This window comes from Myotis davidii, unplaced genomic scaffold (genome assembly GCF_000327345.1).
Source record: "Myotis davidii unplaced genomic scaffold, ASM32734v1 scaffold923, whole genome shotgun sequence".
Taxonomy (NCBI): domain Eukaryota; kingdom Metazoa; phylum Chordata; class Mammalia; order Chiroptera; family Vespertilionidae; genus Myotis; species Myotis davidii.
In genome coordinates this window covers 182,092-209,405 of record NW_006293789.1, presented here as the reverse complement: position 1 = coordinate 209,405, position 27,314 = coordinate 182,092, and the positions used below count along the sequence as shown (strand labels likewise).

The 27,314-nt window shown below is 44.5% G+C and overlaps 1 protein-coding gene across 3 annotated transcripts in view; it reads left to right on the top strand.

Moving 5' to 3' along the window:
* The first annotated feature begins 1,673 nt into the window (after positions 1-1,673).
* The window catches only part of ACMSD (aminocarboxymuconate semialdehyde decarboxylase), a 44,092-nt gene continuing 18,451 nt past the window's right edge, over positions 1,674-27,314 (top strand). For 2 of the 3 annotated variants that reach the window (XM_006767743.2, XM_006767744.2), the window contains exons 1-7: positions 1,675-1,847; positions 8,794-8,838; positions 13,741-13,837; positions 17,924-17,973; positions 19,583-19,819; positions 23,714-23,807; positions 26,501-26,596. In XM_006767743.2, the coding sequence (XP_006767806.1) occupies positions 1,791-1,847; positions 8,794-8,838; positions 13,741-13,837; positions 17,924-17,973; positions 19,583-19,819; positions 23,714-23,807; positions 26,501-26,596 (676 nt within the window). In that variant the 5' untranslated portion in view covers positions 1,675-1,790. Of the gene's footprint in view, positions 1,848-8,793; positions 8,839-13,740; positions 13,838-17,923; positions 17,974-19,582; positions 19,820-23,713; positions 23,808-26,500; positions 26,597-27,314 lie in introns of all 3 variants that reach the window. The other variant, XM_006767745.2, reaches the window with a different exon arrangement.

Genomic DNA, 27,314 nt, shown 5'->3' with positions numbered 1-27,314 from the left:
TGCATACAAGTTCTTTGGTTGACCTTTTCCCACCCATCCCACCCTCCCCGGCCTTCCCTCTGAGATTCTACAGCCTGTTCCATACTTCTAAGTTTCTGGATCTAATTTTGTAGGTACATTTATTTTCGGCATAATGCTATTGCACACTTAATGGACTACAGTATATCGTAAGAATAACTTTTATATGCACTGGGAAACCAAAAAACTTGTGCGACTCAATTTATTGTGATCATTTGTTGCAGTGATCTGGAGCCAAACTCACAATATCTCTGAGGTATGCCTGTATATTATTAGAAATTCCTTAAGTGAGGGTGTGTTGGTAGCAATCTCAGTTTTTATTTGAAAATATCTTTACTTCTCCCTCACTGTTAAAATAAGATTTTACAAGGTATACAATTCCAGGTTAATCTGTGACATACGGAGAGGGCTCAATTGGAATGATTTCCTCCAGAAAGAATTTGCATTTTCTTTTTCTGAGTATGGGTCGGGAGGGCATAGTTGAGCATGACAATGTCTCTCAGCCTTTTGAGTGTATTTGCTAATGTTCTATGGCTCCCATTGTTGCTGTGAGAAGCTGGCTGTCAGTCTCATTACTGAGATTTGAAGGCATTCCCTTTCTAATAATTTATAAGATCTAATTTTTACTATTGGTGTTCTGCACTTTCATTGCAAAGTTTCTAGAAATGGAGTTTTTGTTAATCTTCCTTGATTTAGGTTGAGTCTTGGATCTGTTGGCTCATCTGATCTTAAAAAATCTCAACGCTTATCTTTTGGAATAACTCTTTCCTTTCATTTAGTACTTTGATTAGACTCCCTTCAGACTTTCTTATTCTATCCTTTGTACTTTGTGGCACTTTTATATATGGGCAATCTCTTCATCTCTCTGTGCAAGTCTCTCTTCCAGTTTGTTAATTCTTTTCAACTATGTCTACTCTGTTGTTTAATCCATCCACTGAGTTTTTAATTTTAATTATTATGGTTTCTTTTATAAAAGTTCTATTTTGGTACTATTGTTTTTCAAGTGTGGCCAATCAGTTGATAGTCTCTTGGTTGATTTTTTAACTTTTATTTTAAATATATATATAATAAATTTATATTCTGTTTAATATCTCCAATATATATGTCCTTGGATGTTTAAATATATTATTATTTCTGTGGACACTCACTCATGATGGCTTTTTTCCTCATGTGTGTAGAATTTTTTATTATGAGTCAATATTTTGTTGACCTTAATCTGTGGCATACTGAGGGAATCAGTTGGAATTATTTTCTCCAGAAAATATTTGCATTTTGTTTTTCTGGGTATTGATGGGGAGGGAGTACTTGAGCATTACCACCTGGTACCTTAACTAAAAATTTCAGGAGGTCTTTGACCAATACTTCTCAAAGAAATTCCCAGCGAAAACTATTTCTTCTTTTCTTTTTCTTTTAACTGGGTGCTACTTGATTTTTTACTGTGTATATGTTGATAAAATTGAAATATTTAAAAACAAAGATTAGTCCATTTTTGGACCTGCTGTATTCATAGGTTTAGTACAGTCCTTTTTAAAAATAATTTTGTGCTAAACAGCCTGGCTACCAAAGAATTATTGACCAAAAGCTAAGTGGACAAATAGAACTTTGAACTTTAATAAGGCAGGTCCAGTGAACCCAGACCTGGCTGAGCAGGCCTGCTGGCCAGGGCCTAAAGATAGCTGTAAAGGGGCAAAGTAAATCAATTAACTCCATGGTGTTCATCTCTTGATATCAAAACTTCTTTCTTTACACGCTTCTCCTCTGATCCTGTGGAGATGAAAATTGACATCCATAATCATATTCTACCAAAAGAATGGCCAGATCTAAAAAAGGTAATGGTGACTAATTTGCTGAATTATTTTTGGAACTTCTCCAGGGTTTCTCAATGCCTCAATTATAAACCTAGCTTTTCTTTGAGGAATTAGATGTTAAGTTTCTCTGCTTTAGGAATGCTTTAAAATTATTTCGTAGCTCTGATTTCTTAGTTTTAAAAAATAACTTTTATATTAATTTTGAAAGAACATTGATCAAAGACATAAGTCTTTTTCAAAATTCCTTTCTCCCCTTAAATGAAGCATTCTTTAAAATTTCTGGACAATTTAAATCAGGCAGTTTCACTTCCACTTGAATAACATATTCAGCTGCTGGGAAGGGAAGATGCGTGCCAACTACAGAATTGAAAGTTACAGTTTCAAGTAAGAGACTATTAAAAAATGGAATGTGACAGGCTTCCGGGATTTCTACAGCATATCTCCTTTCCAAAATGTTTAAAATAAGGTTTAGAAGCACCAAGATATAACTTATGGATTTTTTTTATAGTCTATTTTAGGGTGCTGCCTGAAACCTTTCCTTTTTGATGTTCTTTAAGCTGTAAATCCTTGTTATGAACAAGAGAGAAGGAACATCAAACACCCCAGAGGAAATGACATGAGGCCTTCGCACAATGAGTGTCTCTAAAGACCCTGCTCTATGCTTCTCCAAAGATGGATATTTCCTCTTGGCATTAAGAACTTTTGAATGAATAACTGTAACTGAATAAAACCACTAGGAAGGTGGGAGACATGAAAGAAATCTAAAATTGGCTTGAGTTTTGTTCAGGCTAATTATCAGATTTTACCCAATCTTAAGCCTTCTCTACAACTTTCACACCACTGATAATGTTTCACCTTTTTATCCCAAGTGAGGAAAAATGGATTAACCTAACCTCTGATTAAATAGTGGCTCATTGTGCAAGTAGCGGACACAATTTTCTTCTCACCGTTGACTCTTGGAAGAATGTTAACCTTAAGTGTTTCTTTGTTCATTGGTATTTTAGGTAAAATGGGTGGTAGGCATTGTGGACTGAAAAATACAAATGATGCTGAATCATCTTTGAAAGGCTGTCCTGTTACAGCCAATGGTAAAAGCTAACCCCATCAAACTCGCCCCTCCAAAAGGAGTCTGAGTGCCTACCTGGGAACTTGCTGTTCTAAATGCTGTTTTCCTCACCATATTTTATTAAAGCGTAAACACAACTTCACAATGTGATGATGACCTAGCGCAGTCTAAAATGGTTCCTCCTCTGCTAAGAGGGGCTGGTGGGGTGGGAAACTGTATCCTGTGCCACAACCCGCCTCCCAGGACTTGTCTCCCACCCAGAAGCCTGCCTCTAGTGTGAGCAGAGAACTGGTCACCAAGAGCTGGTCACTTCTTTTTTTTTTTTAATATATTTTATTGATTTTTTACAGAGAGGAAGGGAGAGAGATAGAGAGTTAGAAACATCGATGAGAGAGAAACATCGATCAGCTGCCTCCTGCACGTCTCCTACTGGGGATGTGCCTGCAACCCAGGTACATGCCCTTGACCGGCATCGAACCTGGGACCTTTCAGTCCACAGGCCGACGCTCTATCCACTGAGCCAAACCGGTTTCGGCAAGAGCTGGTCACTTCTAAGTGCCACCTAATGCAGGGCCCTAAAGGTATTGTGAAAACTGCTTAGGAAGCTGAGGGAGGCAGAGCATGGAGGCTATAGCCATAAACAGGTGCCTAGAGACTCGGGAAACACCTGTTCTCCTGGCTCTTTAGCCCACTGCCCCTTCCTATCTTCTAGCTGTTGCCTCCAAGAGGGAGGAGCATTTTGTCCTGATAAACCAGGCTTCCATCTAGCAGTCTCACAAGCTGCAAGCAGATAACAGATACACATGATGATAATGATGATGATGATGATGATGATGATGATGATAATGATTATGATGATGATGATAGTAGTAGTAGTAGTAGTGATAGTATTAATCATAATACTCTTATACTTCCAGGGAGCAATATGTAATTTGATCCACATAAAATCTTGCTAACTGCAAATTTTATAGGATTTACATTATTAACGCTGCTGGATTGATAAAGTCCTGGAGACTCAGAAATGAGCCTAGAATCCCAGAGCTATGTGGGATCATGGCGGTCCCTCCCCACTACTACCACCACACCCAGCTGAGAGAGCTGGCCCAGGAGAATGGCACTGCTATAAGGGATGTCCCTGCTTCCTTTTGCCGTCCCCACCCCAAGTGCCTCCCTTAACACCAGCCGGCTCCCAAACACACCCCAAAACCACCTAGGGTTCATCATGGGGTTTTGGAACTTGGCTTCCAACCTGCACGTCAAGCAACCAGATCTGTTGTATAGTAGAGTTTTGCATTTGAGTGCAGGCAAGCCAGTGACAAAACAATGAGCAGAAAACGGTTCTGTGTTTTCAAATTGGGAGGAGTGAGATAAATAAAAATACGTGAAATGGTGCTGGGTCCTGTCTCCCTCTCTCCGCATTTTCAGTCTATGTGGTCAGAGTGAGTATTGAAGTGACAGTAGTTAAGAGCAGATCTTTGGTGTTCATATAGTTCAACAGTTCCAGCAGATTTTCCTTTGCCTTCCAATTGTTTCTTAGGGGGCAAAGTGTTTCAAAGCATCCATCTCTGATCTTTTCTCACCACTTTTTCAAACTTTCCAATAAAAGAGTGAAGAGAATAAACCAGTACTAGTTTTATGTTAGAGGATGAAGCCTGTTTGGAAGAACTAACATCTCTTTTCAAATCTGACCTTTTCAAAAATTAAATATTAATAGACACACCTCAAAAACCTTGCTCTCCTTGTGCAACAAAGAAACAGAATGGGAGAATCAACATGCTGGCTTGATGATTAATCATTACAAAAGACAGGATTTGAGAAAGCTTTTCATTTCACTTGCTAGTAAGTCAGAGTTACAATTTAGTTCTGTGAGGCAAACAGAGAGCAGAATCAGAGGGCACTTGATTAAATTGTTTCTAATGAATCAGTACCCACACTCTCTGTCACAAATAGGAGCATGGTGGCTAAGAAACCACGGCGGGAGTGGTTTCTGGTTATCCACATGAGATTATTCATAAAGACAATGATGATAATAAGGTTTGGCTTTTTCCTTCAGCAAGACTCTACTGACCACCAACGATGTGTCCAATAGCAGGGCTTGCAAAGATTCTTCTAATTTTAAATGGAGTCGAAAAATTCTGGCCTTTAGTAAAAAACATATATGTACATCTTCTTTCATTAGCAATAACTTAATTACACTTGATCACTCTAAGATTTTAGGAGGCAAAATCCTAGACATAGTTCAACTTCTAAACAACCACTGTGAAGAAATATATATTTGGTTTCATCACCCTGGAGGTGCATTATTTACCTTATGAAAGTGTGAGATGCCCAAGACATTAAAAATGTCATTCAGTTCCTCAACCTGATTCATATGTTCCCAATTCAGAAGCACATCTTTTATATGGAGAAATGAATGCCCTTGGACTTTTAAATTTGTTTTATATCTATCATGCCCATAAATTCCTATGGGACATTAGTCTTTGTCAGCCAAATAGCTTCAGAGTGTAAATACCTCCTGGCAAGTGCTCAGACCAAAGTTACCACCAGGGTCATCAATTTCCAACCCCAGACTTGTTTCAACCTAGGATGAGAGCTGGGGGACTAAATGGATCCCAGACTTGGAGCAGAATTAAGTTGACCCAAATAAGTTAGGTATTTGTAAGGGGCCTAGAAGAAGCACAAAGTATTCAAATTTTGTGCTTTGCAAGAAAGGGGAGGGAAGAACACTGAGTGACAAAGGGCTCCTTCCTTCACAGTGCTTCTTCGTGTCTGATCCTAGAGTGTGCTTTATTTTACCACCTAAGGATAGAATAGACTGTCACCACTGTGCCACCCACTGCCATCACTGCCTGCCACCACTACCATTACCATCACTGGTACCACCACTGCCACCAGACTCATTACCACAACCATCACCACTACCCACTCACAACCTCCACCATTGCCACTACTGCCACTATTATCCCCACCAAAACCTCAAACATCACCATTACCACTGTTGTCGCCACCATGTAAACCAGGTCTGGTGTCAATAGTTTTCTATGAATTATCTCATTAATCCCCACTAAACCCTATGTCACAGTGCAGGTTATTTGTTAAACTCAATTACACATAAGGAAGCAGTGACTTTGAGATGTTAAGTTACTCCAACAAAGTCAAGTATCTTCTAAGTGGTCTGTTGTGTGTGACAAGAGCCCTCTGTTCTGCCTCCTTCTGCCTCTCTGCCCTTCCCCAGATGGGGTACTTTGTAACCTGCTAATTTATGCAGGGTTAAAGTTCCAAAGGGAATTCAGAAAAAGTAAGAAAGAGAGTGAGGAAGGAATGAAAGACAAAGAGGGAGGGAGGGAAAGAAGGCCAATAAAAACTTTTTTTTCTACATTAAAGTAAGATTTCAATGGCAGATTTCCAGTTTGAGAGTTCATTGTGAAGTGTAACTGAAGAAAGCAATATTCCAGCCCCTCCTCCAGCATACTTTATCTCTGGACAGCTGAACCAGGGGCGGCGGGGGAGCACAAGGGTATTGAATGCATGAAGGGAGGAGAGTGTGGGGACACAGGCAATAGAGAAACTGGGTACAGGGAGGAGGAACGTGGACCCCTGGTCCACAATTTCCCTTGTGTGCCTCACTGAGCCAGGTCCTCTGACGTCCCTTGGGGAGAAGCAGGTAGATCCAGAGCTAAGTTGATTATTTGTTTTTTGTGGGGTTATTTTTGTTTGTTTGTTTTTTAATCCTCACCTGAAAATATTTTTCCATTGTTTCATTTTTAAAGAGAAAGAGTTCTTTTTTAAGGGAGGGAGGAACAGAGGGAGGATAGAAGAGAGAGAAACAGTGATCTGAGAAAGACACAGCAAATGTTGACCACTGGAAGTTCCTCTATTGGTTGCCTTGAGCATGTACCCCCACCGGGGCCAGGGATTGAACCTGCAAACCAGGTACATGCCCTTGACTGGGAATCGAACCCCCGAGACCCTTCAGTCCCTAGGCTGATGCACTAACCACTAAGCAATGCCAGCCAGGGCTAAAATGATTATTTGGAACTGTAACTCAAGAACAAAACTTAGTCGCAGGTAGAATACAGGTGGTATAAAATTGACCGAAATCTTAAGTCTTTTGGAGCCGACCAAAGTCACAGCCCCACAAACACTCCTGTGCTGCAGGCCCAGACTTCCCCTCTCAGTCTGGAGGGGAGAGCAGAGCTAAGATGAGGGATCTGCCAAGCCCTGACTTCCTCAAGACAAACTCGCCATCATGACATAAAAACCAACCACTGATAGCTGGTCTCCTCCAACCAAAACACGTGAGAAGTTGTACTTACCTTCAGCTTCTCATGTACCCATCACTGATGCCTGGAGCTGCTGAGGAGCTCTTCACATCACTGTCTCTGGCTGCCATACGCTCCCCTCTTACATCACAATTTGAGAGCCACTGCTTTGGAGTATGGAAATGTTAACCTCTGGAAGTTCCTCTACAACCTGACCCAAAACGACCTTTTCAATCTCCATTCCCTGGCACCACCTGATCCAAGCTGTGGGTCAGAACCCTCCTCCAGGCTCCCAGAGAATTTGTGCATCACTCAATCACAGCTCATCTCACATGTGATTATGGCTTTTTAAGTACTTGCCCAACCCAGCCCCACCCTCTCAAGACTGTGCTCCACTCCACTCCATTCCATTCCACTCCACTCTACTCCATTCCACTCAACTCCATTCCATTCCACTCCACTCCACTCCACTCCATTCTATTCCATTCCATTCCACTCCACTCCATTCCACTCCACTCCACTCCATTCCACTCCATTCCACTCCTCTCCACTCCATTCCACTTCACTCCATTCCACTCCAATCCATTCCACTTTTCTCCATTCCATTCCATTCACTCCACTCCACTCCTCTCCACTCCACTCCACTCAACTCCACTCCATTCCACTTCAATTCATTCCATTCTACTCCATTCCAATCCACTCCACTCCATTCCACCTCACTCCACTACATTCTGTTCCACTCCACTCCATGCCACTTCATTCCATTCCAGCCAGTCCAGTCCAGTCCACTCCACTCCACTCCATTCTATTCCATTCCTCTATTATCTTGGCTTGGGTTTTCCAAGAACCAGACTCTGAGATAAAGATTCAAATGCAAGTTTACTTTGGAGGTGACCTTAGAAAACACCAGTAGAATGAGGAAGAGAGACAGGGAAAGCAAGGCATCCAAAGAAAGTGTAGAATGTATACCTCACCCCCGCCAGACCTTTGATCTAGTGTATTCAGTGTATTCATAGAGGACCATCCTTAGTCATTGGGTGAGGACTGCTGAGAGGAGGTGGACACTAGTTTACTAGTACTAGATGGGCCTGACCAACGTTGGCTTCAGTGGCAAAAGGGCTGGCGTGAACAGAAGTGTTAAGGGGAGGAAATATGGGTGGAACACCAACACCATCTGCTACATGCACTGTTTGGTATTTTTAGAACATCTGGGTCACTCACTGTTCACTAAATTGATTTCATGGGTCATAACACACTGTTTGAAAAGCAGAGTTCCAATATGGCATTTCCTAAAGAGTGGTTCTTATATGTTCTCCTGGTGGGTGAAATAGTTTAATTGGTACAGAAACAAATATTTTTTAACATAAATCCTCATTTTAAAATTGCAACCTGCATGAGGATAAAAGGTAAAACTAGCACTTTTATGATATAGAATTTTATTCCTGAATAAATGCATTTAAGGAAAGAAAATAAATTGATTTAAATATAAATGTTGAATAAGTGGTGCGTGGATATGAGGGGAAGATGGGAAGGTGGTACTTGAAAGGATGGAGCTCAGGATTCTTTGCCTCAGAAATGCCCCTTATTGCAGTCCTGTCAGCTTTGCTCTTTCCGTCTAACTGTGCCTCTCCCCCTGCAGAGATTCGGCTATGGAGGCTGGGTGCAGCTCCAACACCACAGCAAGGTGAGTTTCTCCCAAAGTGAGCCCGCCTCGGACCCAGGGCCACCCTGAGCCTGAGACCTCCGGGAGCTCTCAACCCTTCTGCCCTCCTGTGGACTTTACAGTAGGCAAGGGAGCAGCACTGAGGTTTCTCTAAATTATTAGAAAAAATGCAGGTCACTTCAAAGAGCAGCATTCGGGATGGTAAATTGGAATTTGAAAAGCCATTAAGAAACCTCTCTCCTTTTTTGCCCTCAAACCAATTTTAGCATTTATTGCTCTGCCTTAAGGAATAGATGCTGGAGGACATAGATTTGGGCACTAACCTGGCCCCCTCCACAGGTCATTAGAGTAGATGAAGGCGAACCAAATAAATGGAACAGTTAGGTTTGAGCACAAGCTGGAGAAGTTAAACGCTGGAGACCCGGGAGAAGCCACTGTTTGGTAAGAGAAGAAGGTGCAAGGAGGACTGAGAAGGAGCTCAGAGTCCAGGGCTGCAGAGAGGTGTTCCCTGACTTCATTTTCAGAGGCAGCACATGCCTGCGTGGGGCTGGGAGGGAACATGCCTGCGCGTCCAGCGGAACACACACGTGCCTAACGCGGACCTGGGAGACTCACAGTCTGGGAAGACGCGGTTACCCTATGCAGGGGGATCACATGCAGTGCGATAAGGCTGGGCGGCCTGCTTTTCACCAAGTGCCGGAGGACACAGATTTGGGCAGTAATCCTGGAGAAGACCTCCTGGAGGAAGTGACGCCCAGCCTGAGGCTTGAAGCAGGAATAAAGGAAACAGATTTCCAGGAAGAGAAGACAGGGAACAAAGGCATGGAAATGTTACACTTATCTAAGCCCACAACTCAAGCACTTGCCATGGCTGGGACAAGCACTTCTCAAAATGCGATCCCCAGACCAGCAAGAGCAGCTTCACTTGAGAAAATGGAAGAAATTCAAGTTCATGGGCCTCAACTCAGACCTACCAAACCAGGAACGCCGAGAAACCTCCAAGTGATTCGGACGCTTACTCAAGTTTGAAAACCCCTGCCCATATTCTTCACTCACTGGCTTTTATTAACATCACCAGGCTAGGCCTGGGAAATATACTGGTGAACAGACCTGTTCCCTGCCCTCCTGGTGACAAACTTCTGCGGGGAGACAACCCTGATCACTTTGGAGAATGGAATGACCAACAGTGCTGTAATAGGGAGGCTAATCAGGGCTGGCTGCACGGGCAGCTAGTGAAGACTTGGAGGAAAGGAAGGAAAACCTGGAATAGCGTCCCTGGCTCAGGGACCAGCGGTCACAAAGGCTATCGCAAGAGGAAGAGCTATGCTCAAGAAACAGAAAGGAGGGCATTGTGGCTGAGATGTGATGAAACAGGGAGGTGGTAGGAAGTGAGGCTAGTGAGGTAGGCAGGGGCCAGATCGTAGAGGGGCATGTAGCACATGCTAAAGAGTCTGGGTTTTATTTTCAACACAGTGCAAAGTCTTTGGAGGGTGTTCACGGCTTAAAAAGACCTTCAGCGGCAGGGGATGGATCGAGCCAAGCAAGGGTTTTAGGAGCAAAGTGGTGGGAAGGAGCTGAAGAGGTGGGCAGAAGCCTCATCAGATGGAGCCTTGGAGATTGGGTGTAGGCCTTTGAGCTTGATCCTGAAGGCAGTGGGGAACCATTACAGAGTTTTCAACACCAGAATCTGTGGGGCAGCTCACTCTCGCCTTCATCACGGGGCATCCGCTAAGTGCTGATGTGGACACTGAGCCGCACTTGTGTGCTGAGCAGTGCCAGTTCCGAGCCCGGGAGCAGTGATCTAAGCTGGCCTCGGGGCCTCGGGTCTCCCCGAGGAGGAAAACAAGCTGAGCAGAGCTGATTGCAAGGCTTTGAGGAAGCCCCAAACGCAGGGACAGGCCGCTGCGATTTTTATTTTACTCCATATCCCAGGCTGCGGTCCGTTACCTTGATAATGGATTTGAATGGCCTTCGTTTCATTTCGTTTTCATGTTAAGAGACTGCATAAACTTAACAGCAGATCTAAAAAAAAAAAAGAAAAGAAAAGAAAAGAAACCCAAAACGGAAAATATTTAAGTCACATCCTGCCCTAAATATTTCCTACATATTTCCAGCAAACTTGGATACAATGGTGGTGTAACAGAACAAAACAGTGGCATTCTCCTTCCTTCTCCCTCAAAACAAAACAAAGTAAAACAAAACCAAATCTGTATTTTTTATAATTACAGTGGTCAGGGATTACAGCTGCTGGAAAACAACATGTGAATGTATACAAATATTCAAATTAGACTAACAGCAAGGAGAACATCTAGCTCCTTTTCTTAATGAATTTCAATGCTTTTGGGATGAATGGTGGGGTGCTTGTGTGCCATGGTAGAGCCTTGTTCAGAATTGAAAAATTACCACTTGTCTTTTGGTTGAATATTTAGGAAAGTATAGGTAGCAAGACAGTTTGTATGGCCTCCTCTCAGGAGCTGCACGGGGTGGGGGTAGGACTGAGTCCTGATGGCAAGAACCTGGGAGCATTTCAAAGGATGGACATAGGGCCTCTTTCTAAACCATGGGTCAGCAGCATCTACAGATCCCCACTGAGTGTTTGCTAGGCCCTTGGGGCCACACACACACACACACACACACACACACACCATTTCCATCACACCAAGCATTAAACACACACTATTTTGTGTAATTCCATGTAATTCCGATCATTAGGTTCCTGATTTGAAAATGATTTTCCCCTCACTGGGAAGCCAAGAAGAAATCCGAATGGATAAAGGTATTTATTCAATAGCGATCCTTTTGAGCTCAGTGAACAAAAGAGACAATACATATCAAGGGAGTCGGGGAAAGTGGGAAGCCCAAGGCAAGGGGCGGGTTCCATAAAGATAAAGAATCGCAGACCAGTGATCATCGACTCCAGCGTTTGAAAATAAGTGTTGCAACCTAATAGTGAACCATAATAACAAGTGAGAGGATTAGGTAGGACAGCTTTAGAAATAAAAAAGATCACAAGAGAAAACAGCAGGGTGCACTGTTCATCGTAAGAGTAAACGCTATTTCATGGAACTTTTGTCCTAGTTTGTATCTGTTTAAATAGATTTATGGGTCTACTGGGTCACAATATAAAATACATTTCTGCATGTGAGGTCACAGCCAAAATGGCTTGAAAACAATTATTCTAGTCCAATGCTGTCATTTCTGTTTTTATTTTGAAGGTTAACTTTTCATTACATAAAGTGTCATTTCAATAAATTCTCTGCCACCAGTACCCCTGTCGACAGACATAGCACATGGCCACTGCCAGAATCATTGGCAGGATGGTTCACTGTGCTGCCTTTTTGCATCTCTTGCTCTTGATTAAAAACCAAGCATTGATTGGCCAAGCTCAGGGCAAGGAGAGCAAGCATTCGGGCTTTTGAACTTTATTAGAGGAAGGCTGGGCTCTGCCTCCACCAAGACTCTGATGGGAGATTCCCCAACCCAGGGAAGGTGCTCAGATGCTGGCAGGGGGACTGAAGCGAGGCAACCCTGATGTCAGAGACTGGGTTCTGCTTGGACACAGACACCTACCATGGTTACACAAGTCACTTGCTCACTGACTTCTTCCCCCCAGTCCATGAGAAATGAAAACATGGATCTTGGGGCTTCCTCATGCAAGCCAGATGTGAAGGGGCTGCCACACCTGCAGGGGAAAAGTGGTTGGCTTTCTCCAAGCAGAAATCGGGGAAGGTTTTGTCCATGGGATAGAAGGATGGAGAAGGAAGCTGTGGCAAGGCCTGTGTGCAACTCACAATCAAAACAAGGGGGAGACAGGGAGGGCAGGGACTCCATCAAGCAGAGCTCAAGGCCTTTGATCACCACATGCCCACTCGGCCATCATGCAGGGCCCAAGGGCAATGTTGAGCCCTAAAGCACTGCCAGAGGTGGTGTGCCCTCACAGCAGGGACCAGAGGGAGACAGCCTAGTCCTTAGTTAGCCACATGTCATTAATAACTAATACTTAGAATAACCAACACTTAACATGCGTCAGGTACCCATGTGCTTTGTATGGATTCTCCCATTTTATGCTCACAAGATCTCTTTAAGGTATAAGTTATATTATTTTTTAAGGTAAGTCATATTATTGTCCCTATCTTAAAGATGAGCAAATTGAGGCTCAGAGATGTTGTTTAACTTGCTCAAGACCACACAGTAAGTAGTAAAATGGGGACTTGAACCTGAGCAGTCTGATTTCAGGGACCTGGATCAGAACTTTTCCCTTTTCTTTAGGGATCACAAACTGGAGGCTGAATTTAGAAACCACTGCCATGCTTCTGTACAGCCATTTACCATGGCCCCTTGCCCAGAGGAATAAGAGACAGTGTACACAGGCGGCACGATGCCCGGTGGAGGTCAGCACCTCGGCCCCAAGGTCTCACATGCTGCGAGACCGATTCACTTCATTGCCCACCTCCTCCTGCAGGTGTTGACATCGGTGGGCCCTGCTCTGCCGGACAAATCACTTCTTCTGACTATCCATCCATGGCTGCTCTATAAAACCAGACGGCGGGACTACACAGACTATCTCCGACGTCCTTTTCAATTCTAAAATGTTGTGTTTTATCTGGAGTTTTCCAGACACTGCGCCCTCCTATTGGGGTTTGTAGCCAGTGGTTCAGGGAGACAAGGTGACCAGTCAGCCTCAGTCATGAAGCCCCAAAAGGCCATGACCATGGCCTTGTTTCTCTCTGTGCCCAACTGCCGATGCCTATGCGCACACTCCTTTAACTCCAGGCCAATATGAAGGCAGGAGGGTGAAAAGCTGAGCTCTGCCGAATGAACAGATTTCTCCTATTAGGGGAGAACCACGCTCCAAAGCACAGAAGAAAGGGTTCCTCTAAGTAAACTTAGGTTAACGTTGCTGATGTGCCTCTTCTGCCCTAGGGAGAAGCGAAGATGCTGAAAGACGGGAAGGTTTTCAGGGTGATCCAGGAGAACTGCTGGGACCCAGAAGTCCGTATTAGAGAAATGGACCAAACAGGTACTTACGCTGAGAAATGTTACCAGTGATCACATCTGATAAAAAGCTATGTCTCTCCCTGAAGTCTGTTGACCACTTTACAGGATTTATGTGATGGTAACTTCCGATCGCCTATTCTCCTCAGAGCCAGACTGCTCCAACTTCACTTGGGGAGGGAGGGTCTTCTACTATAATTGTTTTAGTGTGGATTAAAATTGTTTTTTAATTAAGCATACCTGTTTAAAGTAGAATGTTTTATCATAAAAAACATAAATGTGACACTTTATTATTTTAAAGCTTTTTAAGTTCAAATGTATAGTATGTATTTATTATTAGAGTTGATTAAAAGAATAAAAATTAGCTCTAACCAGTTTGGCTCAGTGGATAGAGCATCGACCTGCGGACTTAAGGGTCCTAAGTTCGATTCCCATCAAGGGCATGTACCTTGGTTGCGGGCACATCCTCAGTAGGAGGTGTGCGGGAGGCAGCTGATCGATGTTTCTCTCTCATCAATGTTTCTAACTCTCTATCCCTCCCCCTTCCTCTCTGTAAAAAAATAAGTAAAATATATTTTAAAAAATAATAAAAGAATAAACATTATAATTCACAGAGTAAGGATGCCAGTTTCCTGCTTAGTCAGATTCAGGATCCAATTTCTTCCCACACTTGGTCTTGGTACACAGTACACAGAAAGTCCCCACTGACATATAAGGGGTGGAAATGAAAGCAGTTAAAAAGCAAGTTAATGGTGTAATTGCAGAATCGTCTATAATGAAGTTAATTCCAAAACTTGAAAGAGGAGAATTGGGACATTCTTGTTTCAAAGCTGAATCACTAACAATTCCTGAGAGCTGCTTTGCACTCCTTATCTTATATTTATAAAGCGAACAAGTCCCACAATTTAAAAGACCATTTAAAATATGGTATGATGGCCACGCTGTGCTTTCACTTGTTACTGTGCCACCCAAGTACACACGCTCCAGAAGATGGGCCGAGCCTGTGAGCACGCGTGGGCCATGCCAGGGGGAACTGCCCTACAACACGGCCAGGCCTAAGCTTTGACACTGGTGGTCTAGATATAGACCAGAAAACAAACACTTCATACCCACAAATGAAGGAGCAGCTCAGAACTACCACCTCCTTAATCAAAGATAAATGTATAAGAAGTTAAAATATATACACAGAGATGGCAGGAGGCATTTTGCTCCAAAGTCTACACAAAATGAGTTAACCTGTCAGCCCCAAATGAGGAGGTGGTCTATGGAATGATAGAATTTGGTCCAGGATACTTTGGGTCAGGAATTGCTTTATAGTTTTTATAAATAATTAAGGGTATATTTAAATGGCATTCTAAATGAACTTTGCAGAAAGCCTGAAGACCTCTGCAGACCATTGCACAGAACACGGCATAGATGCCCCTGGTCTAGAAATATGTGGTGGGAAGGGAGCTAGGGAAGGAGCATGCTTCTCAGATCTACAGCAAAGAGCAAGGCTTTGCTCTAAATGTAACCCTGAGCAAGGATCCTTGCCCCTTCAAGGAGAAAACTAGAGGAAATGAGACTTGGATGACTGGTATTGGCTTAGATAAAGGGTGTCTCCTTTGGGTTTGCTGTGTGTTTCATTCATTGGCTGTCTTTGAGAGCACAGTCATGACTATTCCTTGCTGAGCATTTACTTTGTGCCAGGCACTTTTCTCAGCACCTAACATGTATCAACTCATTTAATCCCTATAACAACCCTAGGGGGGTATCACTTATTATTATGCCCATTTTACAGATGAAGAAACTAAGGAACAGAGGTTAAACAACTTGCCCAAGATCACACAGTTTGTAGGAGTCAGAACCAGGATTTGAACCCAGGCAGTCTGCCCCCAAGGGCTTAACAACTACATCCTACCTCCTCTGTGGAAGTAAGAAGATAAATGACAAAGGCCAAACACAGAATATTCCAGCAATCCATGCCATCTTCACAGGGAGGGAAATGTAACTGGCAGCCCCTGGGTCACCTCATCACAAGACCCATCACAAGAAAGGCCAAAATAATAACAGTGAGATGATACACATGTAAGCATTTCCTAAATCCTCAACTAGGTTGAGTTCCTATTGAAGCTGGTTCTGGAACAGACCCTGGAAGGTCAGAATTGGGGAGGGATCCAGGCCTGGTGTTGGCTGGGGTGGAAGCTCAACACCTCTAAGTGGCAGGCATTATTCTATCTATTGTTACCTAAGGGGCTGGGGCCAGTAAATTAGTGGATTTGCTCAAGATCACACAGCTAGTAACAAGCAGAACCAAGATTGTGCTTAGGGCTCTTTTCATTCCACCACAAAAGCTTTTCCCAAACCTCCCTCAGGGTAAGGATCACCTGGGGTGCTGGTTAAAATTTCTTTTCAGGCCCCATCCACTAAATCAGAATTTCCAAAGGAGGGCCTAGGAATTTGTTTTTAAAATATTCTGCCCCACCCCAATTTTAGTCAACAAATAAGTTGTATAAAGGCTGTGCTAGGTCATACTGCTAATCCTCGCCTTTAAAAAAATGTAAGCTCTAACTGTATTAGACTCGTTTTCCCCCTTTAGTTCTGAGAGGCCAAAAAATATGTATCAAAATCAACCAATATACAAATAATACAATTACTATGTCAATACGAAATATTGTGACAAGTAATGCTCACTGGGATGTAGGGAAGGAGAAAGGCTGGGCAGGAGCCTAAGCACCACTTTCAAATGTGACCTTAGATCTAATCTATAAAGCAGAGGAATGAAATCGAGTAATGTAAGTGAAAGTATTTATGTAAAATGTAAAAAATTTACAATTGAAAGGTCCTCATCTGTTTGATACTAATCAATGAATGTAAATAATATCTGTGAGAATGATTAACAGTACTCTCTTACCAAACCTGCAGTCTTTCATTTACCGGGTATGTTCAGGACCACTTGGGATGCTGGTGCTATGGCATGGAGAGACAGACTCAAGTGGTGTTTGTATTCAAGTAGAGGAAGGCACAGAATAAACACAGAAATGACAGACTGTGATAAGTATTAGAAAAGGAGAGGAATAGAACAATGGGATAGATCATGGCTGGAGTAGCAAGGAGGCCACTCTGAGGAGGTGACATGTGAAATGAGACCTTAGGGTAAAAAAGAGCCCATCTGTGATGAGCCAAAAGAAAAGCATGCAGGTAGGAGGAAGGCAAAGGTCCAGAGGCAGAAAACAGTTCCAAAGATCAGGCAGGAAACCAAGGAACATTATGTAGCCCCAAGAGAGACTGTATGGACCTTGTAGACCACGCTCAAGTCTGGATTTTACCCTAGTATGATGGAAAGTCCTGGAAGTTTTGAGCAAGGGAATGACTTGATCTAAGTTTTAATGCCTCACTCTGATTTCTGAGTGGGGAACAAACCATAGGGGGACAAGAAAGGTGGCAGGGACCGGTGTGGAGGCTTCTGCAGTGGTCCAGGTAGGAGGTGCTGATGGGCTGGTTCATAGTGGCAGGAGATGCCTGGGTGTATGAAAGGAATTGAAGTAGAGCTAACAGGTCTTGCTGGTGGGTCAGATGTGGACATGAGGAAAAGAGAACCACCCTCCATTTGGCAGCCTCTTTCCTGACACCTGAGCTCCAAGAACTTGAAGATAGAGATTCCATGCCTCCTGGATGCTGGATTCTGGAGCCAAATCCCGGGTCCCATTCTGAGCATTGCAGACAGTGGGACTCAGCAGCTAATTAAAGAGGGGGAGAAAGGAACTGGGAAATACACGGTCTGTCAAGAGCTAAGATAAAAAGCCCTGAAAAAAACTGCTGGGGAAATGTCTTGCATACATAGACCTTCACAAAAAGGAGGGTAGAGATAACACTTGACAAAGAGTGTCAATTAGTTCTTAAATGATTTCATTTTTGTCCAGCATTTACCCCTCCTCTGAGAACCCAACACTGAGGGATGAGGGAGGTCTGGGACAGAAATCCTGAGAGAAAGTGGGCAGGGAGGAGCAGCCAGGGGAGGGAGAGCAAGGACGAAGTGGAGTGAAGAATTGCTGGCCCACATGGACCTAGGAAATACAGGAAAGTCTGGGCTATTCTCATTGGCTTTGTTTTTCTCTGTGTCTGTGTCTAGGAGTGACCGTGCAAGCCCTTTCCACAGTTCCCGTCATGTTTAGCTACTGGGTGAGTATGAAACTTCAAACCATCTTCTTGGTGGGCAAACGGTTATGTCTGGCAAGTTGGTAGATGACTCACACTTGACATTGCCCCAACTCCCCTGTTTCTCCCCTATAGAGATCAGTGGTGTCCCTCGGCTTCTCACACTGCAGTGTGCCCTTCTGGGCCTGTCTAATTAGTCCTGTCCTTGCTCTAGACCCATGGTCGGCAAACCGCGGCTCGCGAGCCACGTGTGGCTCTTTGGCCCCTTGAGTGTGGCTCTTCCACAAAATACCACATGCGGGCATGCACGTACAGTGCGATTGAAACTTCGTGGCCCATGCGCAGAAGTCGGTATTTTGTGGAAGAGCCGCATTCAAGGGATCAAAGAGCCACGTGTGGCTCGCGAGCCATGGTTTGCCGAGCCGCAGTTTGCCGACCACTGCAGACCCACAGGGTCCAGTACAGTCGCCAACAGTTGCACATCACTATGTGACTCACATTGTATTTTCACTGGACGCACAGTTCTAGACCCAACCTAAATTTCCATCAGCACTTACCTGTCTGATGACTCATCCCCTCAGTGCCTTATTCAATATTCAACAAGAGAGTGTATTCTGAGGTGATGATGAGTTTGAGGTGGGAACAATAATAATGGCTTATATGTTGCCTCTCCCAGGGAAATGTACAATTCAAAATGGGATTCCTGGAGTTGGCCGCTTTTCCCCAAGTGATTAAGTGTCAAGTGCTGAAGTTTCAGGCATGATTGCGAGCTTGTGGAAGGACACCTTTGTACACAGCTGGGGGTGCACTGGCGCCTGCTCACACGTGCAAATATTCACTCCTGTTGTGGTTTATGCAGCAATGACAATACCACCTGCTCACACATACTTCCCCACCGGGGCTCATAATTCCAGTGCTAGTGGTTCAGTCTTGATCTGTTTCTGTGATTAGATTCATGATTTAAATAGGTTTAAATTTATGACTTCAAATGGTCTACACTTATCACACTGGGTATCATTCTGACTACACAACTGGGATTTCAGGAGAACACCAAATCCCTGGCAATGGGGTGACAGGATGTTGAAAGGAAAGGAAAGAATGAAGAAGGAAGAGTTAGGGAAACAGAAAGCAAACTTCATCTGCATCAGCATTTTGCTAGGGTAGCTGTGAGTGTCACTGCCTGTGGAGGGACAGGAGGGGGAGAAGCAGGGACAGGAGAGGTGTAGAACATCCTGATATCACACAATGAGGCATGACCAGGAGAAGCCCTGGGGATATCAGGCACACCGAGCCCAGCCTCCTGTGTGGGGGTAGAGGAGGTACCTAGATGTGCAGCCTGCGGGCTCCTGTCTGCAGGGGTGGGGATGCCAGACCCAGTAATTGTGTCCGTTCCTTCAGATTATAGCCTCACAATTTGTAATTAACCAGCAACACTAGCAGTTGGCTTTGCGTTTGCAATGCCTGGCTTCTGGGTCTTCTGCAGCAAGTGCCTGTCCCAGCCTGTGCCTCAGCTTTCTGCGGGGAAAGCCAGTGAGAATGACAGGTGATTTCGCCTGAGGAGGTGTTGTTTGGAGTAAAGAGCTAAAGAAGGAGGTTCTGAATGATATGGTGTTCCCTCATCTGTCTCCACCAGGCCAAACCTCAAGACACGCTAGACCTGTGCCAGTTTTTAAACAACGACTTAGCTGCCACTGTAGCGAGGCACCCCAGGAGGTTCGTGGGCCTGGGGACGTTGCCCATGCAGGCCCCGGAGCTGGCCGTCAAGGAGATGGAGCGCTGTGTGAAGGAGCTGGGCTTCCCGGGGGTCCAGATTGGCTCTCACGTCAACACGTGGGACCTGAATGCGCAGGAACTCTTCCCTGTCTACGCAGTGAGTGTGCGGGCAGACGGGGCACCATGCTGGGCACTGGGGCTGGGCACTGGCTGGGTGCTGGGGCTGGGCACCGTGCTGGGTGCTGGCGGGAAGAAGATAAATGCGCCACTTCACTGGGGGGAGCGGGGGTGCCGCTAACATGCTAGGACATAGGAGGAAACGTGGGAAGAGCTTCCACAAAAAGTGGCCACTCCACTGGGAGAGGGGTGAGTGGAAATGCACCCTGAGTTAGCTGAGTGAAATCTCTGTTCTTTCTATCACCCATGCTCTCCTTTTAATCTTTGATTTAGAAGCCAAAATGTTAACCTTATCATAGGCACTGTGCAAAGAACTGTGTTAATGACATACCAAACAATATTTATTTTTGCTTTGGGGAAAAAGAAATCATTATTTTTCAAGTTATCCTATATAATAAAGAGGTAATATGCAAATTAACCCTCACACCTTCACAAGATGGTTGCTTACAACCAGGCCAGCAGGGGGGGCAGTAAGGAGTGACCAGGCTGGGGGGGGGGGCAGTTAGGGGCAACCAGGCAGGCAGGCAGGTGAGCAATTAGGAGCCAGTGATCCAGGATTGTGAGAGGGATGTCTGACTGCCTGTGGGATCATACCTAAACCAGCAGTCGGACATCCCTTAAGGGGTCCCGGATTAGAGAGGGTGCAGGCTGTGCTGAGCCCCACCCGCTGCACAAATTTCATGCACCAGGCCTCTAGTATAACATAATTTTGAAGAAATTGTGGGAAATAAAGGAAAGTGTAAAAAAGAAAACATATTCCATAGTCCAAAGTAATCCATAATTCCACCACCCAAAGATAAGTAACTACTGCTATAGTATATTTCATTTGTTTTTTTACATATATCTATATTCTATTATATGCATGACTTCATATCCTAATTGAGAATTTCCACCCTAAATGAAAAGTCTCTTAATGCATGATTTTTAAATAACTGCATAATATTCCAATATATGCATATGTTTTGATTTATTTAATCATTCCACAATTAAGATACTTTGTAAGCCATACATTTTGAAAATCTTCCTCTGCCTCCTGTTTCTGCAACTGAACCTGCTTTCCTTACACCAGGATCCAAGATGCATGATTCTATATTCAGCTGTATTTCAGAATGTTTACTTCCCTCCTAGAATTAGGATAGTATTGTTTTCTATTATTTTCATTGTAAATATAAAATCTTTCATAATGAATTAAATAGATATTGGTGAACTCACCAGGCACTAAACTCACTGATCGTTTATTCTTTTATTATCTAGGAGCTCTGACTACATGGGGGGAAATTCCCATTTTCGTACCTATGGACCGGTTGGGAGATGCCTGTTAAATTGCCTCCTGGTGACCTGAAGGCTTTGATGTTCCTCTAAATATTGAGCTCCCTGAAGAGTATTGGCTGCAGTGGCTGAGCTGACAGTGAATGTTTTCTAGAAATTTTAATGAGCTTTGAAAGAGGATTTATTTATCTGTGTATCCAAATTGTTTCAGCACAGTGTGAGCAAACCTTCAGCTGCAAATCATTTTATTATTCACTAGAGGCCCGGTACATGAGATTCGTGCACTGGGGGGAGGGGAGACAAGGGGAGTCCCCTCAGCCTGGCCTGCGCCATCTCACAGTCTGGGATCCCTCAGGGAATGTCTGCCTGCCAGCTTAGGCCCAATTCCCCTGGAAATCAGGCCTAAGCTGTCAGTCAGAATCCCTCTTGCAGTCCAGGGCTCTCGCAGTCTGGGACCCCTTGCTCCTTACCACCCGCCTGCAGTGGAGGCAGGAGAGGCTCCTGCCACCGCCTCTGCACTCTCCAGCCATGAGCCCAGCTTCTGGCCGAGCAGTGCTCCCCCTGTGGGAGCACACTGACCACCACAGGGCAGCTCCTGCGTTGAGTGTCTGCCCCATAGTGGTCAGTGCACATCATAGCGACCAGTCGTTCTACAGTTGGGTCAATTTGCATATTATACTTTTATTATATAGGATTGGAATTGGGCTCAGAAAGCAGCAGCAGCCTGTTGGGTGTAGTATTTCCATTTGTGTGACTAGCTTGACCCATCCATCATTCTAACGAGGCTGTTTGGGGGCTTGCAGTCCCTGAGGGGGTTCAGGAGAGCCCCCTGGCCCAGCTGACTTGCCATGTCCTGGGGTTGGCAGCACGTTTGTTTGGTTGGCAGGACTTGCCAGTCTCACTACTCTGTAACTTGCGTCGTTAACATGAGCTGAAACAAATAAGAGGGATGTCCATGAGCCAAGTTGGCTGTGTTATGTCAAGGTCAGCCTGGAGATCCAGAGTGTCTAACTGTCCACCTTAGTTCCTAGACCTTCCTTCTTAGGGAGTGAACCCAACAATGCACTTTCGGCATTGTTTTCAGGCACTAAAATGATTTTGTGATGAGTATGAGGCAGACAGAATAGTAGGGGTAGGCTTCCTGCCTCTTTCACTTACCAGCCACAAGACCTGAGAAAGTTACTTAGCCTCTGTCTGCCGTAGCTATATTCTCTGTCAGATAGGAGTAACACAAGTGCTCATTTTATAAAGAATAAAACTAGTTAATAATTGTAAAATTCTTATGATAGCATTGGCACATGGTAAGTTCTCCGTTAATGTGAGTTACAATTTTGAGAGTATAACTGATTTCTGATTGTGTTCTCTACAATACTTCACATACAATAGGTGACCAAAAATATTTGTTAATTTGAATTGAATAGAAACAAACCATCGTAGGCCATAGAATCAACATCTGTACTAATGAGGAGTCAAATCCCACTGAGATGTCATGGTCATGTGTCTTTGGCAAGCCCTAACTACCCAAGAGGCTGGTATTCTCTTTCCAGCCTGCATCCATTATCAGGTTAATATCAAAAGGTTTCTATCTCTTCTCCCCAGAACCTGTTGAATTAGAAGTCCTTTCTCCAATCTACCCCTTGCCTGCCACATTCAGAATCCCATGTTGTCCCAGAATTGCTTCTCCATTTTTAAAAAATGTTTCTGTACAGAAGGCCCATTGTATCAAACTAGTGAGTCCACATATTAATATGTAAGGGTAGGATGAGTCACTCTGGCACCCCAATATATTTGGAAATGGGCTAAGAAAAATATGTTTTGAACCTTTCTAAGCACTAATACTCAATGCCTGCTGAGGGGACTTTTTAAAATGAAACATTTTGCTGAATAAAGGTCATTCCATCCAGATGGTATTTTCATTTCCCAGAAGAAGTTTGCTCATGACCTTCATCACAGCACAGGCCTGATGGAAGCATTGAGATATCTTCCTTCCTTCATTCACACCAGCTGTTCAGGGACTCTGCTGAGCTCCTGGGGCTTTGTGAAAGCCTGCAGACCCCAGAAATTCCCACCCTCTATCAGGATCTGAGTGACCAGAGGCTTGGGTCAGGCCAGCCTGCCCCCGCCCAGTCCTGAACCCCTGACTCTCCACCCATCACTTCCTCACTCTCCACATCCTCAGTTCCCAAGTGGAGGGAAGGAGGGAACACTTCAGTCCTGACTCCAAAGATAGAACGTGAGCAGTCCTTCTGAAAGAGTAGGCCAAGGAGGAACCAGCAGTCCTTAAGCACTTTGCTCTCAGCCAGAACATTTGAGTGATGGATGTTTCCTGTGACTTGTTTTGCCAAACAATATATTAATTCATCAACCTCAAAGGCAAATCCACACACCCCCATCCCCCCCCCCCATTAAATATAAGTGTCCTTTTTATTTTCCAAGCAGGAGCCCAGTTTATCAATGACTCTTTTATAAAGATCAGGAAACAACTTCAAAAATATTTTGGTTTGTGTATTCAGATCAATATAGACCTAGGGAAAGCAATTTCCCTAAAATAGTACCCTGTATCTGCTGGCTCACCCAATAACCCTCTCTCATTCCTTCTCTGAAGGCAGCTGAGAAGCTGAACTGTTCCCTATTCGTGCACCCCTGGGACATGCAGATGGACGGACGGATGGCCAAATACTGGCTCCCTTGGCTCGTAGGTTTGTGTCAGCTTGGGGGTCTAGAAAAAAAGGATCTAATGTTTGTTTTTTTCCCCAATTATCTGTGAGACACTATTGTGTCAAAGAGAGAAAGTGTAATTTATTAACAGGATTGTGCATTATTGAGCTCTTACTCAGATTATTGCTAAATATATTATCTCATTTAATTTTAATCATATTCACACAAAACCCTATGAGGCTGACATTTTAATAACCATTTCATGGATGGAGAAACTGAATCTCAGAGGGGTTAGGAAGCTTGTCCAAGTCACACAGTTAATAAGTGAACATGGAATTTACACAGCTCCGTCTGACTCCAAAACCACCTCATGACACAGACTCCCCAAAAGGCTCCAAAGATAAGTAACCTTGCCTGTCTAACCGGTTTTTTAGAAGCCAATAATAGCATCATCTCTTTCAAATGAGAACCCTGGAATTAGGAGGGGAAGGTCACCTTACACCGCCCAAGGATCGGAGGCCCTCAATTATAGGTAACCCAGCTTTCAGTTTCCCTGTTACCTTACCTCTCTTCTGCTCTTTTCCTCCTCAATTCACTCATGGTTTCAGATGAGGGACAGAGATAGGGGAGAGGCCGCCGTTTAGCCTGACAAGAAAAAGAAAGGAAGACAGGTTAGAATCCCGGGGCCACGTGGGGAGAGTGCAGCTCATCTACACACCCAAGGAGTGGTCCCCACAGAGGAGGGCTGGGTTTGCTTTGGGAGGCCATTACCCATTCTCTCCTTGGCCTCGTTGATACAAGTAATAGTGAAGTATCCACCATAAAGCACTAAATGGGGCAGGATATTGAAAGTAAAACTGAATTTCAGTTCCAGCTCGTCTAGACTTCTGTGTAACCCATGGCAAGTCATTTCACCTCCGGACACCCCAGCTCCTTGTCTGTCAAGTGAGAGAGCTGGCTTGGATTCTCCTTCTCCTCTGATATTGTATGTCCCTGGCATTGCTTTTGGAGACCTGTGTACTTAGTAAGGCAGCTTCCTATCTACTCCCCACCGAATTTTGAGCAGGAATTAGTAGAAAGAGGTCACCTAAGAAGCCCCAGTGCTTTCAGGCCTCACATAAAATCTCATTCAATTCACACAGCACTTGGACAAGTCCCACAAGCTTATATACATGGCAACTTCCCACATGAAAAACAGAGGGGAGAACAAAGGGCCACTTCATCATTCATTCATGCAGCGCATATGCATTGATCTCCTGCAGCATGCCAGGCCCTATGCTAGGCACCAAGGACACAGATGGGGACGAAACCTCTGCCTTCCTGGAGTCTATGTTCTGGTTGGAGGGAAAAGACAATAAGCAGGCACACAGATCATAAACTAACAGGCTACGAGTAATTTCAGAATTCTATTCTGATGCAAAGGTGGTCGTTAGTATTGGAGGATTCCCAGCAGGGGTAGGCCATACCCCAATTTACACTGCAAATATTCTGCTTTGGCTCCTCTATGGAGGCCGGATTGTGGAGTTATAGTCCAAGTGATGAATGGAAAGCAGAATCATAGGACCCAAAGGAAGTGATGCTGTTCACCTCCTGCCTTCACGAAGCTCTGCCCACTTCAGATGGACATCAGTCTATCATGCTTCCAGAGTTCCCAAGGGGCCAGGGAGCCAGGGGTGTCTCTGTCCACAGAGCAATGGGGCAGAATGAGCATCCACTAAAGCCCCATTGGCAGCCAGAGAAGCAGCCTTCCCCGGAAGGTGCCAGGCTCCGCTGTGGAGCCTCCAGAGATTCCTTAATCACAGTCTGAAAAGCAGGCATCTGAAAATGAGACCCAGACTGAGTCCAAGGAAGTAAAGACACCAGGCATGAAACAGCCACTTCTAGGAGCTTGAAATAATTCACTTTAATCCAGTTCTTTTCTTTTCTTTTTTCTTGGGGGGGGGGGGGGGGGGGGGCGGTGAGGGGGAAGAACCACCAATTGTTGTTCCGTTTATTTATGCATTCATTGGTTGATGCTTGTATGTGCCCTGACCAGGGATCAAACCCACAACCAAGATGATGCTCTGACCAACTGAGCTACCTGGTCAGGGCTTAATCCAGCTATTTTCAACCTCAGCTCTAAGAAGCAGCAAAAATTTGGGAGGAATAATAATATGAGTCAATATTTATTGAGCACTTAAGTGGCAAGAATTAACAATTATCACTCCCACCCATTTATGGATGAGGAAATTGAGGACAGGGAGGCAATTAATATTCTTGAGCACCTCTAATGTGAAGTTCTGGCCAAGAACCTTCCTGACATCATCATTTTCAAGGCTCCACAGCCGCCTTGCAAGATGGGCAATACTGTCCGGTCTCACAGGTGAAGCGCAGGCTCGGGGCTTTAAATACCTTGTCAAAGGCTGGAAAGCAAAAATGGGAGGAGTTCAGGTTCAGCCCAGACTCATGGTACTGTCTTGCCCCACTGCATCCAAAACTGAAGCTGGGGGAACCAGAACAAAAAACAGATCCTCTGGCTCCTTGGCTATTCTAGCCATTAGGTGACTCTACCAGCAAGTGGCAAATAGGAAGCATCAGATGGTTCTCCTCACCAAGGCAATCGCCTGTATATAAGCAAGCCATGCTAGGGCACAGGGGCTGACAATTACAGCAAGCCGCCGTTCCCACCGTGAGCATCACTGAACTTCATGCTGGCGGGGATGAGCCCTGTATCTGTGACTGTTTCCTCTTCCAGGAATCACAGCAGAGACCACCACAGCCATTTGCTCCATGATCATGGGTGGAGTGTTCGAGAAGTTTCCTAAACTGAAAGTGTGTTTTGCACATGGAGGTAAGACCCCATCTGTTTTGGTCAGCTCAGCTGCCATAACAAAATACCACCGACTAGGTGGCATAAACAACAGAAATTAATGTGTTCACGGTTCTAGAGTTCCAAGACCAAGGTGCTGGCAGGGTTGGTTTCCAGTGAGACCTCTCTTCCTGGACTGTAGAAGGCCACCTTCTCACTGTGTTCTCACATGGCCTTTACTCTGTGCATGCACAGAGAGGGAGGGAACGGGAGGGAGGGAGGGAAGAGGAGGGAGGGAGGGCAGGAGGGAGGGAAGAGGAGGGATGGAGGGGAGGAGGGCGGGAGGGAGATCATTCTGCTGTCTCTTCCTCTTCTTATGAGGACACCAGTCCTATCAGATTAGGGTCCTACTTTATGACCTCATTTAGCATGAATTATCTCCTTTAAGGCCCTCTCCTAATACAGTCACATTGGGGGTTAGGGTTTCAACATATGCATTTTGGAGGAACACAATTCAGTCCCTAACATCCTTCCAGTAATCATTCTAGTCATAAAGTATATGATGGTTCAAGGGACCAAATTCCATTTTTGCAGACAAGTTTAGTTTGATTGGCACAGTTTTTGCTTTATTTTGTTTTGATTTGTTTTTATTTAAATCTCTGTCAGACTACAAGCTGTCCAGTTTGCAATAATCCCTACCATTCGCTATTGTTTAAAATAGACCTATTTTATTCATTTACACTCCCTGCTTGGTCTCTGT